The sequence below is a fragment of the Alternaria ventricosa genome (genome assembly GCF_023758065.1).
Source record: "Alternaria ventricosa strain BMP 2768 chromosome Unknown scaffold_7, whole genome shotgun sequence".
Classification (NCBI taxonomy): Eukaryota; Fungi; Ascomycota; class Dothideomycetes; order Pleosporales; family Pleosporaceae; genus Alternaria; species Alternaria ventricosa.
In genome coordinates, this window is record NW_026055687.1 from 184,938 (window position 1) to 201,069 (window position 16,132).

Here is a 16,132-nt window from a genome sequence, read left to right on the forward strand (position 1 = left end):
CCTTGATGGTCCGTGGTTCGCCGTCACTGCAGCCTGACGGTTCCGCCCAAGCAAACTTACAACCGCTTTGCTGCCTATAATCCTTTGCGCCGTTGCGTCCTCCCACCTACACCTCCCACCTACACCTACATCCACTTACTAAGCTCACGAGCTCTCGCCAACGCTCTCCATACCACCGACGCAGCTTTACGAAGCTTGCCACAGCTGCATCCGCCACACCTAGACAACTGCTGAAGCGCGAAGAAGAGAAGAGTAGACAAGATGCAGATCAAGTACGTCATATTAACTATGGAATACATCTAAAAGAAGCAGTAAGAAGGAGAATTGCTGACACTGGGACAGAGTACGAACCCTTACCGGCAAGGAGATCGAGCTCGATATCGAGGCAGACTACAAGGTACGCCTACCGAATTCATCGCCGCATACCCATATCAGATCGGCTTTCGATGGCCTCAAGGCTTGAACAGCGATGTATAGCAAGTTTTCAGGGCGCGAAGCTGACGGCACGTAGGTCTCGAGGATAAAGGAGCGCGTCGAGGAGAAGGAGGGCATCCCGCCAGCGCAACAACGTCTCATCTACGGAGGAAAGCAGATGTATGTGCCTCTTTCTTTCACTATCACTCTGATCTTTTAGCCCCAGGTTTTTTTCCGGCGTACGTGACACCTCTCAAACTAAGCTGACACGACCCTTTTTAGGAACGACGAGAAGACCGCACAAGACTACCAACTCGAGGGCGGCGCCACACTGCATTTGGTACTTGCTCTTCGTGGTGGATTCTAGCTTCCTCCTTTCCCGAACCTACCCTACCTTCGCACGCACCTACCGATTCGTACCCTACAACATACCCTGGGGCAGGCGTGCGCTAACTTTCCTGTCGCACGTTTTCGACGACCAGCTCACGGAAGCGCGCGTGGCACCATGGGGGTATCTGGATATCAGAGGGATGACTGAGGAGAACGGATACTTGGCGCCCAGGTGCTGGGGTTTATAGGGCGGTTGCTCGACACGCAGCGATGATACTGGGCATGTGACTTGGGCTAGGATATCGGAAGACTTGCGTTTGATAGTAATGCGGAAATCTTCTCTTGCACAATTTCGCGTTACATTATGCTTTCTTCGAGCGATCTTTTGTGTCTTCGCCAGGATTGCAGATTGCAGATTGCGCACACATATCAACTAGCCCACTATCACGCCTTGCGCCCCGGATTGTACATGAAGGATCGATACCCTGCTTTCGACAGAGACTCTCAAGGTTCTGATGCTACTCCAAGACAATGCTGCTATCTACCCAAAATTATGCGATGCACCTACGCTTACACAACGTCAATCTGAAAGGCCGATACCATGGATTATACTATGACTCTGGGATCTGTGAAAGCCTTAGAGGCCGTAGTATGGATTGTGGACAAACGCTCATGTTATCCGTAAGGCGTAAGTAACCAGTGTAACTGCATGTAGATTACCCCGCAGGAACACCGTCTGTAACAGCTAAGTACAAACGCGCGTTGGTCACAAAAGAGCGCTCCTGGCTCCCGTACAAAGACCGCCTCGTGGCCTAGATCCAGGTACCTACTCACAAGACGCTATAAAGCTCCTTTACCTTCGCTATCCATAGTTACTGTTCTTAAAGCTATCCATACTTTACCACAAGTCCTACTTTGCGTGCAATCGTAGCTCGAGAAGCCTACCTACCTACTATTCTTTCCATAAGACAGAGCAAGATGGCGCCTCTTGACGATACTACGCCAGACAACCGGTTCGACAGTTTCAATGTTTTCAAGACGTCGTACAAGCAGGTTGACTACCACGACATCGAGGTCGGCATCCTAGTGCCAAAAGACGTGAAGCCGGGCAAATGTCCAGTCATGGTCAAGTTCCACGGTGGTGGTCTGGTATGTCCATGTCTTCCACAGACAAGGAGCGCGAATACGATGGCCTAACATCATATTACAGGTTGCAGGAGACTGCCTCTACGCCGACTGGATAGGCGCCTTCTTCGTCCCCTGGATCCACCGCACCAACGCCATCGTCGTACTCCCCAACTACCGCCTCATCCCCGAGCACAACGGCGCCGACATCCTCGAAGACCTAACCGACTTCTGGAAGTGGTTCAACGCAGGCGCCGTCGATGAATTCCTCAAGTCTCAGCCGACGATCAAGGACAGCGGCATTAGTCTGGATTACGGCAAGACTCTGGCAACAGGCGATTCAGCAGGCGGCTACATGGCCTTGATGTCTGCTCTCACGCAGCCTAAGGACAGCATCAAAGCCGTTTTCGCGCAGTACCCCATGACGAACTATCTGCGTATCGAAAAGGTCGATGAGTTCTTTGGTCAGCCCTCTCCGCCTGAATCTCTTATCGCCAAGCATCTTGCAGCTGTCAAACCGGGTGCTATCGTTACTTCGGGTACGCAACCAGAGAGAATGGGATTGAGCTATGCTCTAGCAGCTTACGGGCATTACCTCACGTACTTCGGGTCTGACGAGAAGATGTGGCCGATTGGGCTGGTGGAGGAGAAGGAGTGGTTGCCCCCCACGTGGATTGTGCATGGCGACGTGGATGGGGCGGTTAGTGTGGAGGATAGCAAGAAGTTTGTGGAGAAGTGTAAGAAATTGGGTGATGGTGTTGAGGTCAGGCTGGAGGTGCGGTCTGGACAGGATCATGGCTTTGATATCGCGATCAAGGAGGACGAGGAGGCGTGGCTCAAGGAGGGATTGGGGTGGGTGGATGGGAAGTGGTTGCGCTCATGATATTCGTGCTAGATTGGCTCATCTCTAATAAACATGGCAAAGGAAATCATTGATGCAACATGTTCTACACGCACTAAGCCAGGCGGGGGTGGACTTTGGCGGATGTTCTGCATTACCCAGGTACGAAGTACAGCCTGCAGGTGCCGCTAGTAACACGATGCGGCACAGCAAACAAAGTTATCACGCGGATCGCATCCTTCACAGGGTACATCAGACAAGAAGACCGCGAAAACAACTCTGCTCTTCGCGCACTACCGATCATCTGAAGATATCTTCCAATTCTGATATCGCGTCGATTTGACCAGCCTTGGAAAGTACCTCGGTAGCGGGGATGACGTCGTATGCCCCGTGCGCAACCTGTCAGGGCCTGCTGGTGAGACCCCACGAATCCATCTTCGACAAGACTCCTGCTCATTACACCCACCATACCCTGGTCGCCATGGCCAGGGGATGTCCTCTCTGCTTTTGGATCCTGAAATGGCTAGACTCTTTTAGCAACGGCTCCAAAGCAGAAGCCGCTGGAACTGGCCAAGTACGCGCGATCCTATACTCAGGGGAATATAAGAATGAAGAAGATGACTGGGATCAAACGGACCCCGAAGACTCCGACACGCTCAGAATCGCCGTCGAACTTCGGTCACACCAGTCAACCAAATGTGTAGCATCGTTTGTCTTACTCCTACGAGGTCTCATCAAAGGTTCAAACGGTTACGAGGCAATAACAAAGTACCGTAATGATCTTTTCCGCAGAACACGTATACCCGCCAACGCAAAACAAGTAGCAACAACCACGCGCGACCCAGAATGCTGGATGCAAGTGCGGGCTTGGCTGCGCGAATGCATAGAGAACCACACGTTGTGTCGTCGTCGTCTCGTCCTCCCGGCATGTGAGCGTACGGCATGTTTCAACCCGACTCGTCTAATAGACATTCGGAATGCCGATAACCAGTTCCTCGTTGAAACTGCAGAATGGAATGCCCCTGATCCGGCTCGATACGTTACACTTAGTCATCGATGGGCAGCAAACCAGATGCCAAAGCTGACCCGGTCTAACATCGCGGAGCTGATGTCGAATATCGATGCGGAAAAACTTCCTCCGGTGTTCAAAGACGCAATAGAGATATCGCGCTCTCTGGAAGTACCATATCTATGGATTGATGCCTTGTGCATTATCCAGAATGACGCGGAAGATTGGGACAAAGAAGCGGCATTGATGGGCCAGGTTTACAGCAACGCATTCTGTAACTTAGGAGCTTCCGCGGCCGCCGAGAGATCGGCGGGTCTGTATCTTGATCGAGACCCTCGACAGGTCTCCCTGTGTCGGCTTCGAGCGCAACGCAAAGAGTTCAATAGGACCTACGGATCGTATCTGGAGCCAAATTCTGTTATGTCGGCTCGAGCTCTATTGAGCCGTGGTTGGGTACTCCAGGAGCGCCTGTTAAGTCCCCGGTCGATCTATTACGATGACAAGCTGCACTGGGAGTGTTCCGAACTTCACGCTTGCGAAACATTCCCACACGGCGGACCAATTCAGCGTGGGTTCAATCCGTGGGGCAAAGAGGGCTTCCCGTTTCGTGCCGCAAATCTTTTGTATGATGATATGAAATACCAAGAATTTGGCATCTACAGACGTCAGAAGTGCCCAACTGAGGTTGCCCGAATCCGAGAAGTATACAGGAAATGGCTGTGCGTTGCGGAGTACTTCTCGAATTGCCAGCTCACGTATGAAGAAGATCGTTTTCCTGCGCTGATAGGGCTTGCAAAGTACTGGCAAATCATTACTAAGGACGAATATGTGGCTGGGATATGGAGACGCGACATTTTGTACGGTCTTCTGTGGTACCAGAAGGACCCTACTAATGGGAAACAGCAGCCAGAGGACTATCGCGGTAAGTACATCGAAGCATTTAAGGAACTGTACCCATGTCTGACATTCATTGAGCCCCCTCCTGGTCATGGGCATCCGTGAATTCCGCAGTGTTTTTCCCACTCATACACGTGGGCGGTATCGCGTGGGGAGTGGAGGAGGATCTCTGGGCGGCGAAAGTTGTAGAAGTGGTCGCACATCCGAGCGGCACAGATCCAATGGGCAGACTATCGGGCGCCAAACTCCGCGTCAATGCACCCATGCGACGACTCAAGCAATCATTGGACCTCTCCAAAAACACCTACAAGCCATTGCATCGTCATTACCTGGACGAATGCGCATATAGAGACGGATATTGCGCCAGCAGAACGATCTTGCTGCTGCTCACATATAGGGTCAAGCCTCTTTACGGGACCCACGAAATCATAAGGCTGACTGGTATAATTCTCGAACGGGTCGCTACCAAGAAGGTCTTCAAACGAATTGGGATGTTTGAACACGGGTGGTTTCAACATCGTCTCTCTGGCGGCGAGTGGCCTCTCTTCATCGACTGGGACCCTCTTCGTGAGAAGAAGACAACGTTGACAATCGTATGACTGGTCATGATTCGCTCGCGCAATGCAAAATGGATATCATAACCCTTATTTATATACCATAAATCCCCTTCCACTACGCTAAACAAACGCTAAATAATATATACATGCAAGAGGAAGAGAACTTAGGTTAATGTCTTGATTTCCTACACTTTTCACAACGTTTGTGACGACACTTGGGACATGCCGCATCCATATCCTCTCGAATAAGTGGTACTTCGCAGCGACAGCAGTTGTGCGTGGCCTCAGACCCAGTACTGCTTTGTAGTTCCTTGGCTTGATCTGAATGCGTATCTCCTGCAGGAGAATTTTGGCCAGTAGAAGCCATTCGGTCGTTTGCGAAGCGAAAGCAGTGTGAAGGAGATGCGTCAGATGTGGTGAGGGTGAAGGATATTGTACGGTAAGTCGAGCTGGTATAGAAGGTCGAGATGGTATAGAAGGTCGAGATGGTATAGAAGGTCGAGATGGTAAAGAAGGTCGAGATGGTAGTAAGTTAAGATGATATGCTTGTTGAGTTGAGATATGGTATCGATGTCGACCTGGTAGTCTGCTTTGTGGAGTATAGAGACCACGGTTGAGCCCGAGCAAAAGATTCTTATAAGCCTACATCGTCTTCACAGGAGTCAATCTTCAATGAGTCGATGTGCGTTCGTGACTACAATGGTAGTCACAGTCGACGTTCTTCAATGAGTCGAGGTACTGTGATGACTACAATGCAAACACAACAGTCAGTCTTCAACGCGCGGACGTGTTGTCGGCGTCACAGTCACCTATCACTCACACGATATTACTCACAAAATTCATTGAATACCTCCCCGCTTCACCGTGCAATCGCCTACATCACTCACTTCTTCTTCGAACCCCTCCCGCCCCTCGCACTCTTCTTCTTCCCCTTCGCGATATCGGCACCCCGGCGGCCACCAGCAATCATGACCCGCACCTTACTAACCGGTACCACACCCACAACTTCCGTTTCTTTCCACCCGCGTATCATCTCAATCTCCTTGGGCCAGATACGCTCGACATCCTGACTGGTCTTATCCAGCGCCTTGGTGTCTTTCCCAGCGTGGTCCCAAATAGCAAGGACCTCTTTCACTGCTTTACCGCGTTTCGTAGAGCCCGGTTGGATCTTGGCTTTGTACTTGTAGGTGGAGAGGGCCGACCAGGGTGCGCATACGGGGATGGCGGTGAGCAGTTCGTCGTTGGGGAGGGGGCGGCCTGTGAACGCGTCGAGGTTCTGCAGGTTTGTCTTGAGGACTTCGTCGCCTTCCTCGTCTTCTTCGGCGTTCTCGAGGGCGCGTAGGCGTGCTTCTTCAGCTGCTTTGCCTGCGGCTTGGGCACGGAGATGCTGTTCCCGGCGCCGTTGCTTGTCAGCTTGTGCCTGCTCTTCCTTCTGACGCTTCTCTTGAGCAGCCGCTTCGGCAGCCTGCTGCCCAGATTTGGAACCCAGTAGGCGCATTGCTAATTCACGGTCTTCTTCGTCTTGTGCAGCGTACTTTGCGGCCTGCTTCTTTGCTTTTGCGCGCTTGCCTCGAGGCAGTGGGGCGTTCTTTGGCTTGTTGTTTTGCGTCGTCACTGTGCCGGGTGCTTTAGGCGGACTCTTTGCGCTACCGTCTTCTGCCGATGAGTTGTCGTCTTCATCAGCATCATCAGCTGCAGGCTTTGCGTCGGAGGGGACCTGGGGCAAGTCCTGTAGTTGGCCCTTCCTCGCAAGGCGACGTTCTCTTGCAGACAACTGGCGCTTACCAGTGGACTTTGGCGCCCGCTCAGTATCTGCTACAGAGCCTGCATCTTCTTGAGGCTCTTCGTTCAGAGCGGAACCATTGCTACCACCAGACATGGCATACTCGTCATCATCCTTAGCAGCTGCCGGCTCATCTTCATCATCAGAGTCGTCCTTGGCGTCTGTTGTTCTGGACTGCAGAGGATTGCTCCTGGGTGCCGCAGCCTCAGATTCGGCATCGCTCTCTTCAGTCTGCTCCATCTTGGCATCGGGGAAGTCGTCTTCTGAATCTGACTCGATCTTGGCGTCTGGGAAGTCCTCATCGTCGTCGCTGTTGTCGGTCTTTGACGCCTCTGCTGTTTTCGATTCGTCTGCGGGTTCGTTGTCCATCTCCGCGGCAGACACTGCAGTGTCTTGCAAACGATGTTTGTGGTGATTGGCTTTACTTGAATCGCTGATCTCAAACATGACAGCAAGGCCGACGACCAGCTGGGCCGGTGGTAAGAATTCCTTCTTGCCCTTGACATTGAACATGCCGGCTGGAAGAAATTCGCCGGTCTGGCCTGTTTTGCTGACTTGGTTACTGCGAACCCACCAAGCTGACATGACCGCCTTCGAATCCCATGCCTCAGATGAACAGATACAGAGATTGCCTGCTTGAGAGAGTGTCGATGGAGGAATGGGAGCGTCAGACATATCGGGCTTGTTTTTGATGATCATCGGCATCGCTCCTTTGATGTCGGCATGGACGTATACGTCTCCCTTGCGTAGGAAACGTCGGTAAATGATCTCGTTCTGCTGGGCATCTTTACCTCCGAGGACCAGATAGCCATCAGAGGAAATGAAGTATATGAACTTCTCAAACCACTGCTGCTTGCGCACTGGTCGCAACACCTCCTTCTCTTGCTTCAACCCCTTCTTCAGGTCCTCGTTTACCTTCTTTTCGTGGCTCTTCAACGCCTTGGTGGATGCTTGCAGTGTGCGGTCTTCTTTGTTAGCGGCCGTCTTCTTTTGGTCAAAGTACTCGGTTGAGTTCGCCCAAGCGGTCAAAGCGAGGTCGATGTCGATAGCCAATTGAGGCCGAGCGGATACGGCTGGGGTGGGGGCATGCTTCTTAGGGGCCTCGTCTTCGTCGTCGGTGTCTTCGCTGACAGAACTTGTCTCATTGCCCTCGTCTTCTTCGTCTCCTCCCTCTTCCCAGTTGGTCTCATCCAGCAGTAGCGTGACTGTATTCTCGTGCAGCTTTAGTGGTAGCTTGATGAGCTGTGCGACTGCGTTTCCAGAGTTCTGTTCACGCTCGATCAAACGCGCGATATCAACCCAGTCCATGCCTTGTCTGATCAACCCATTGACGGCTTCAGTAGCTTCTGTGACACGATGTACATTTGCCAATATCGCTTCTGCCTTGCGGAAGTTGAGGTTTTGCACTTGCTGCAATCCACCGATTCGGTCTTCGTGCTCTTTGCGCGCCTTTTCCAGCTTCTTCTTGGCCTGTTGTTCGCGCTCGGTCAACTTTGATTCCAGCTTCTGTCCTTCTATCGAGGAGAAGAACTCATCCACCGCTTTGTTGAATCCGTCAAATTCTAGGAAGGTGTAGTCCGAGTTCTCGAATTGCGCTGGACGGAATGGATGGAAGTCGTCGTAGAGGACTCTCGATTTCTCGGAGGCTTCGTCGTCGGCTGGGGCTGCGGAGGGGTTTGGCTTGGCGAGGATGTAGCCCTTGATCTGGTCTGGTGTCGTGATCTCATCCGTGATCTTTCGCGCGTTCTGGAGCACCACGACAAGCTTCTCCAGAAGAGCATCATCAGCGAGTACCTCCTCCGGTTTCAGGGTCGAATCGAAGTTCGCGATGTGCAGCGCATGGTCTACCAGCAGAGGGGGGCATTCGGTGATGGAGACGGCGAGCGCCTTCCTCAGCGAATCTTTTCCTGCCTTCTTCGCCTTCTTCCCTGTCGCCGCAGGCTGATCTTGTTGTTTATCGACCGCCTTCTGCAGCCCCTGGCGCACTCGATCCTTAGTAAGCTCCGGGGCGCCACCATAGTTTTGTCGCAGGGTAAGGTTGTACTTCAAACCGACCCTGAGCCTCTCGTGTTCCTCGCCTTCGTCAACATTGCGTAGTAGAGACAAGACATTCAGATCCGCGTCTGTCAAAACAATGTTGCCGCCAGCGTAGAACTCCAAGTACAGCCTGTATAATCCATCGGAGAATTGGAACTCGAGGATGCGGTCGGTACCGATCTGAGTGATGGATGTGATTCGCCTAGTCTTCAGGTATTTGCGCAGCTTTGCGACAAAGCCAGAAGGCGCAGCGGCTGTGGTTCGCGCATATTCGGTAAGGTGGCAGCGGAAGCCGGAATCGATGAGGAGCTGTTCACGGTGGTCGGGCTTGTGGAATTTGATGAGAAAGATTCGCTGTGTGTGTCAGCACATGACTCCAGGGGGTGTTGTGTCAGGCAGTCCAAGCATACCGAGCTCAAGTCATAGACATTTGTGACTCGCAGTGAGGTGAGTTTTGCGGAGAGCTCGTGGGCTATGACCTTTTCACTGTTAGTTGTATGTTTGCATTGGGGAACTGTGAATTACTCACCTTGACGTCCAAGCTGGAAAACCTCTGCTTCATGGTGGTGTTGTGTGAAGAGTCTGTGGTTAGTGGGGTCGGCGATTGATGGTGGGCTGCGGCGATGACGAAGGTGTGCGAATAGCGCGATTGCAAGGGTCATGGGAAAATGGAAATGGTTCCTGGCCCGGACGCTTACTAACAACCCTCTTCACTTTTGCATAGTATAACTCACACTCTGCCCGAGGCGTCAGTAGAAGCTGGATATATTCATCGGGTCTTTTATCTTTGCGGTGCGCTACCTACTCTACATGCGCCACGCTGGCCATACCAGTCACAATGCCACACGCATTTTATCCCAAACTCCGACAACGCCATGCCCAGCAAACAAAATGTGCCTAAAGGCCTTGCCGTATCCTCTCAGCCAGCTGGCGCTTACCAAACTCCCATGCGTTCAAGAAACCTTGTTCCGAGAGGTCGATGTTCTTCATCGAGGTCATGTCTTGCGCCGGGGGCTTGCTGACACGCGAGGCAACAATGACGGGGTCGGTTTCGAGGATGATGCCGTCGTCTACGAGCTCGTCTACGGCGAGGGACTATGAAGGTTAGTTGAAGCAAGATATGGAAGTCGTGACTACTGTTACGTACCACGAGGTCATAGTTCTCGATAACGGTGCGCTTATCGACCGAGTTCCTGCGACGTGTTAGGTGAGTCGATGAGGCAGTCTGAATTAGACGTACTTTAGGAGGATGTTGAGAGAGTCTCTTAACGCGAGAACGACGCTGGACAAGTGTTAGCTCTAGCTCAGCACTCAGCCGTGCCATGACCGTACCTGTATAACAAGACTTCGTTCTCGTCCGCGCTTCCAACCACGTAGAGCATGACGTCTGACTCCATTTTGAAGACAATGACCTTGCCGTCATATAATATGATATCCGTCGTCTGCTTGGCCGTCTTCTCTGTGCAACGTGTCAGACGAACAGGCCGGTAGCTTTACAACCACGTGATCTACCCACCCAGCAGCCCCTTCTCAAAGGCCTTCTGATCCTTCACTGTCTTGTACGCGATCTGGCCGGGGTAGTCATTCTGGTGGCCGGCTGGCGGGTGCGGGTTCGAGTAGTACTTGGTGAGGATGCGGGAGCCGTCGTCGATGGCGAGGACCAGGATCGCCTGGACGCTGAAGAGAGAAAGCGGGCGCGACATGGCGGAGGAGGTGTGGACTGGATCGTGTAGGCGTCAATGGGTCGGCGCTGTTGTGGACGCGGTGGGGGGTTTTGGGAGACAGCACAGGTGTCTGCTTGCGGAGAAGCGGCCAATCACGGAGGTCGTGGGCCTGGGCCTAGCGCGTCGTCTGAACTTTTGAGATGATGCGACCGACGACTGCAGCGGGCGCATCCCAAACATTGAAGCGACCATACCGCAACTATGCACAGAATATCGCGAAATTCGCTCGCGTCTCTCGTGTGTCCATCAGCGCCGTTCCTTGCGCCTCGTCTTCTCCGCACTGCTGTACCCGCCGCAGCGGCATCAGTACAGTGCCCGCCATGCCCACGCTTCCAGAGGGCGACGTATGCGACCGCGAAGACAACAAAGACGGCAAAGAAGAAGAAAAGCCTAATCAGGAAAATTGATCACAAACAAGGGAAGCTGGGGACCAGACCCCCCGCTCTATCCGAGGAAGAACAAGAGGTAAGACTCATCACAGCTTCTGGAGGCTGCGCTCACAACACCAGCAACTCCGCCTAGTCAGGAAATTCCGACAAGCCTGCGACCTCCGAGATGTCCAGCATGTCATGGACTGCTACTCCACCCTACTCGCAGCAGGCCTCTTCACTGCCTACGATACCCGGCGCATCACCCAAGTCCTGCACGTTCGCCTACGAAACGAAAACACTCCAGCCAAGCGAGACGAAATCTTCCCATTCGTCCAGCAGGTAGTGAGCGATCTACGCAGAGGAAAGCTCGAGCCCCATCCCTACGCCTACGTCCACCTGTTCGGCATCTACAAGGACTGCAAGCGCTTCGGTGAGGGGTATGCCCTCTGGCAGTGGCTGGTCGAACAGGGCGAGCAGCACGTGTCGCAGGCTGCTTATGGTGCAGCCATCGAGCTCATGGCATATGGACGACTTATGAGCCTTCCAGACATGGAGAATCTCTACTCCGAAGGACTGAAGCGCTTCCCTGGCACCTTTGCCGAATACCATCTCTCCCCCGACGCCATCGTCCCCGACCGAACCCGACTCACTACAATCTCCGGCATTCCTACCATTCTCCTTCAAGGTATACTCACGGCACGTATGCTGGCGCGTGATTGGAAGAATGCCTATCTGGCCTTGGACACTGCACTGCGCATATACCCCACACAGACCCCGCCACGCTACTTTGAACTCTTCATGACGGAGAGGCCTATATCCGAGGGCTACACAGCCTTCATGATAGCCTGCCGAGCTGGCATCGCCATGAGGCCGACACATGTCACCGCCCTCATCACAAAGTTGCGAGCTGCGATGAAAGCCTCGCAATCCATGGCCGATCGACTCATGCTACTTCGCGCCATCGCAAATGCGATATATGGGCACCTAGAAGCCGGAGGAAATATTGAAAGTATCCACGTGGGTTCTCTTTTCCGCGCCTTCGAACAAATCTTGCCAGAACCCACCCCGGGTGAAGACTACATCGGAGAAGCTGCGAAGATGCGTGACACCCTTGTTGCCACAGCGCATCAGATGCTGTCTGAGCTGATACAAGCTGGCATGCCACCCAGCCTTCAACCATTCGAGGCTTTAATCTCCATCTCAGGCAAACTGCGTGTCCCAAGTTTACTGGAAACTACTCTTCAAGACATGGCAGCGGCTGGCCTCCGATTTGGGCTGATTGGAAAAAGAACAGCCTTGACGACGGCTGGCTTGCTCAAAGACAAGAATATGGTCAAGGAATATTGGTCCAACATTGTGTTGACAGCCGAAGCAGACAGTGCACAGATCTCGTTCGAGGATTGGATTACCTTCACCAAAGCTTGCAGAAGAGCTGGCCTCGGGGACTTCTTCCGAAACCAGATTTTGAAGTTGCCATATGCCATCAGCGACAACACCGAGCGCTACCTTATCCAGCAGATCGAGATGCCCGAGACTCCATCAGCACTCCACGAAGTATACCAATACACGAGCATGGAAGATCTGACTGCAGAGCTGGACGCACTCAAGGCTCAGATGAAGAATATCGAAGCTGTCGTCATGTCCGGCCAACCGCTCGATCTCCGCAACTCCCCATTGTACATGCATTTGGATCCCGAACATCCTTCTCTAAGCAATACGGGAGATCTGCGGGCAGTATACGACGAGTTCACCCTTGACCCGCATCAGCCACCTCTACCACCACCCGCACCTGATTCACCAGAGCAGCTCCCAACGAGTACCACTGGCATACCTCTAGATGAACTCCGATTCCAGAACTGGGTCAGCATCCACGAGATGATGGACTCAGCCTCAGAATACGAATCCGACCTCAAATACGCCGTCGACTCCGCCATCAAAGCTGGAACCCCACTGCAGGGTACCCCGGAACTCCTGCGTCTACGCAAAGACCCCGGTCCAAAGCGCTCCCAAGCTGGGCTGAGTCTGAAAATCAAAGAGCTGAGAGCGAGCCGCCCGGAAGATGTGAGTATCTTTAGGAGAGTCGGATCAGAGACACCCGAAGGCGTTACTATCTCTAAACACTTTGCCAAGAATGAGGAGCCGATTGTAGCGGGTGAGAAGGGGGCGCCGAGGATTAGGAAGTATGCTGGGCTTCAGTCATATCACGATGCTCCTTCCAACTTTTTACGGAGAGCGAAACGCAAGGATGACGATAGTATTGAGGCAGTAGAGGATGCACTTACGGATGAGATCGCACAGGCTTCGCCGCGAGAGCATTGAAGACGGACTAGTAGGGATGAGTAGTTGCCTGCTGCCCAGAATATGGACTTCACGTTCATCTATGTATAAAATACCATGTACAGATATCGAGCAAGACTATTGCAACGTTTTACATTTCCAAGATAAAATGATCAGTCCGTTTGCCACTACATCAACTCCACGATATAGCATTCCAACACGCCGAGTAAAGCGCCGAATGACTTCACATCCACAATGCCCTTCGTCTCACTATACCGTCCATCCCTCACCCCACGTATGATTCACCCGCCTATAAGTTTTCATACACTCACTTCCACCAACATGTACAAAACCCTGTCATCTTGCTTCTCCTACATTCTCTCTCCATCCAACACACCCAACGCCCACGCCTAGAATCTCAGGTAAGCTCATCTCACCTCACCTCAAGTTTCTCAGGAAACATTCGCGTCGGGCCAGGCACGTGTCATGGCCCTAAGAGAACACCAACCGACCGTGCGGTGGGTAGTAAGCAGTTTGCCTCAAGTACAAGTACCGCCACGGCTGACTGGGCTGCCTTGTGAGCCACAGGTGCTGACGAGACAGTGTTGGATGGGTGGGTGATGACGTTGGAGTGGGATGAAGGGTTGAGGAATGGGTTTAGGGTTAAATCCAGTGTGAGATACAGGGAAAATAGTGTTGCGGTAGTTGTGGTAGTTGGTGTATATAGTGTGGAGGTAGTCCGTGTAGTGTGGGGTTAGTGTGAGGTTATGATGTGGGGTAGTAGGGTACTATGATGTCGACTGTAAGATGCCATGACCAGTATGATGCCGCAGCGTAGCGTGGGTGGATACAAGCTGAGTTCGAGTATGAAATTCAGGGTTGAATGCTTGTTTCTGAGAGACGTGCCTGACTGTTTCGGGTGTGGGGACTAGTGAAGTTTGTTGGAGAGACTGGGGGGATCGTGATATGGGAGTGGAAGGGGTTGATGACATTGTCTGGGGGATGCTTTGTGTTTTGTGTAAGCCTGATAGTTTGTGGTGACGTCGTTTGATGAACTCAGCGTCTTGCGTGTATACCGGCGGGTAATTTCTAGTGACGGTGCCCAAGGGACACGTTGCGTTTTACGTGAAATTGAAAGTATCAAATAAGATCATTTGAGGGATGAGAACGCGGTGCGAATGAACGTGAAGTTGGGTATATAGTTGATTGATGCATATCTCGTTACCGAATAGTAAAAGCCAGCCAGCCTCGCGGCTATGTAGCCGCCACATCTAAGCCCTCCAAAATGTGCCAAAATATAGTATAGTATTGGAAGTTGCCAAAGTCAACGGGGAATAAGAAGCAAAACAAAGAGTGGTGAAGAATACTGTGAAACCAAGAATAAAGGCACGCAGCGATCAACGCGCAAAAAAGCCATGTCAATGTACAACCCCAAGCATCCAACGCCACATCAAGTACCCAAACCAAGCCCGCTAAGTGCAAAGAAGTAAGAAGATGGAAGAGAAGAGTATGGCGCTCTAGTTTGAGCCCGAGCTACCCCTCCGGCTGTCGGCTGGTGTGCTGGGGAAGCTGAAGTCGACGGGCGATGGCGGTGGTGCGGGAGTCTCGTTGACCTCCATGGAGCGCGAGCTCGGGCTTGAAGATGCCTTGAAAGCTGCGCTGACATCGTGACCGAGAGTCGAGTTTGTGAAGATGGAGAGGCGCTGGCGGGGGTTGAATGCGGAGGCGGCTGAGGCAGGCATTTTGATGGTTGTTTGTGCGGTTTTGTGGAGTTGAAGAGTGGTTCGTTTGTATGGATCGATGTACTCGGTGCGTAGACGACGATGAGTCTTGTAGGGAGTAGCAAGGAAGACTGGCGGGTGAATGGGGGGTGTCCGGAACAGTCGATTAAATAGTTCGCAACGGAAGCCGAAAAGCTGGTACGGGCCGGAAGTATTGATGCGCTGGTGCAATGCAGGGTAAGAACTGCAAGTTTCGCTCGGGGGAAGGCGCAAAAGATATGTGATGTGCTGTCTCGGGCTGTGACAACAACTAAAACTTCGGGGGGCTGACTCGGTTACGAAGACGGGGGTGTGAGCCTAAGGAAGGGTGAGTCAGATTTAATATATCAGGGTAGAATGCGCTGAGGGCGAGGGGCTGTTTGCGACAGGGCTGATTTGTGGTTTGTGCGTTGGCCATGCAGGGCCGCCAGATTTGGCGGAGCCCCGGACTTGAGGTGCTCGGGTATGGGGAAGAGTGTTGCGTAGGGGGCTGGGCTTACTTTTTGGTAGGTGCGTGTCACTGAACGAGGCGTGTTACACAAGTTCGGTGTTGTAGAAGGCTTGTGTGTGAGGAATGCTTTCGTGGTGTGTTTGAAGAAAGCAAAGAGGTTTGACGTAGATGTGGTTTTTAAATGTCAAGTAAACGATGATGTGTAACAGGTGAGTCTTGGGCTCAGGGCTGAGTTGTATCTTGCGATGTGTTGGAAAGGGCGATACCGCGCCGAAGGGGGTTGCTCTCTTATACAAGACAGAGCAAAGTACTGATACGATCGCTATTCACCGCCGAAAAGACAAACCCTGACTCGCATCATTAGCCAGGGTTGTAACGGAATCTCGGAAGGGCCATACGTTTTGAGCTAAAAGCAAAAGTATAATCAGCAATCAAATGCGGCGGCCACACGGGGAAGCGGACGGTTGCAAGTCTTTGCTTCGCAACCATCGTTGCACCTGGCGCGCAGAGTCCACCCCACGCCCTGATCCTGTTCCAGGGTCGCAGAATCAAGGCT

The 16,132-nt window shown here is 52.5% G+C and overlaps 4 protein-coding genes across 4 annotated transcripts; 2 read left to right on the forward strand and 2 right to left on the reverse strand.

Moving 5' to 3' along the window:
- Positions 1–1,722: 1,722 nt before the first annotated feature.
- J4E93_004818 (uncharacterized protein) lies at positions 1,723–2,752 on the forward strand (the record flags this gene model as incomplete). Its single annotated transcript, XM_049342744.1, has 2 exons — positions 1,723–1,893; positions 1,955–2,752. 2 exons carry the CDS (start codon positions 1,723–1,725, stop codon positions 2,750–2,752), a joined length of 969 nt encoding a protein of 322 aa, XP_049199744.1.
- A 3,304-nt stretch (positions 2,753–6,056) lies between these two features.
- Positions 6,057–9,555, reverse strand: J4E93_004819 (uncharacterized protein; the record flags this gene model as incomplete). Its single annotated transcript, XM_049342745.1, has 3 exons — positions 6,057–9,347; positions 9,404–9,472; positions 9,523–9,555. 3 exons carry the CDS (start codon positions 9,553–9,555, stop codon positions 6,057–6,059), a joined length of 3,393 nt encoding a protein of 1,130 aa, XP_049199745.1.
- A 335-nt stretch (positions 9,556–9,890) lies between these two features.
- J4E93_004820 (uncharacterized protein) lies at positions 9,891–10,696 on the reverse strand (the record flags this gene model as incomplete). Its single annotated transcript, XM_049342746.1, has 5 exons — positions 9,891–10,088; positions 10,141–10,186; positions 10,234–10,275; positions 10,326–10,452; positions 10,510–10,696. 5 exons carry the CDS (start codon positions 10,694–10,696, stop codon positions 9,891–9,893), a joined length of 600 nt encoding a protein of 199 aa, XP_049199746.1.
- Positions 10,697–11,037: 341 nt separating this feature from the next.
- J4E93_004821 (uncharacterized protein) lies at positions 11,038–13,407 on the forward strand (the record flags this gene model as incomplete). The annotated part of the gene is made up of 2 exons (XM_049342747.1): positions 11,038–11,061; positions 11,227–13,407. The coding sequence occupies 2 exons, from the start codon at positions 11,038–11,040 to the stop codon at positions 13,405–13,407; spliced, it is 2,205 nt and encodes a 734-aa protein (XP_049199747.1).
- Positions 13,408–16,132: the final 2,725 nt, after the last annotated feature.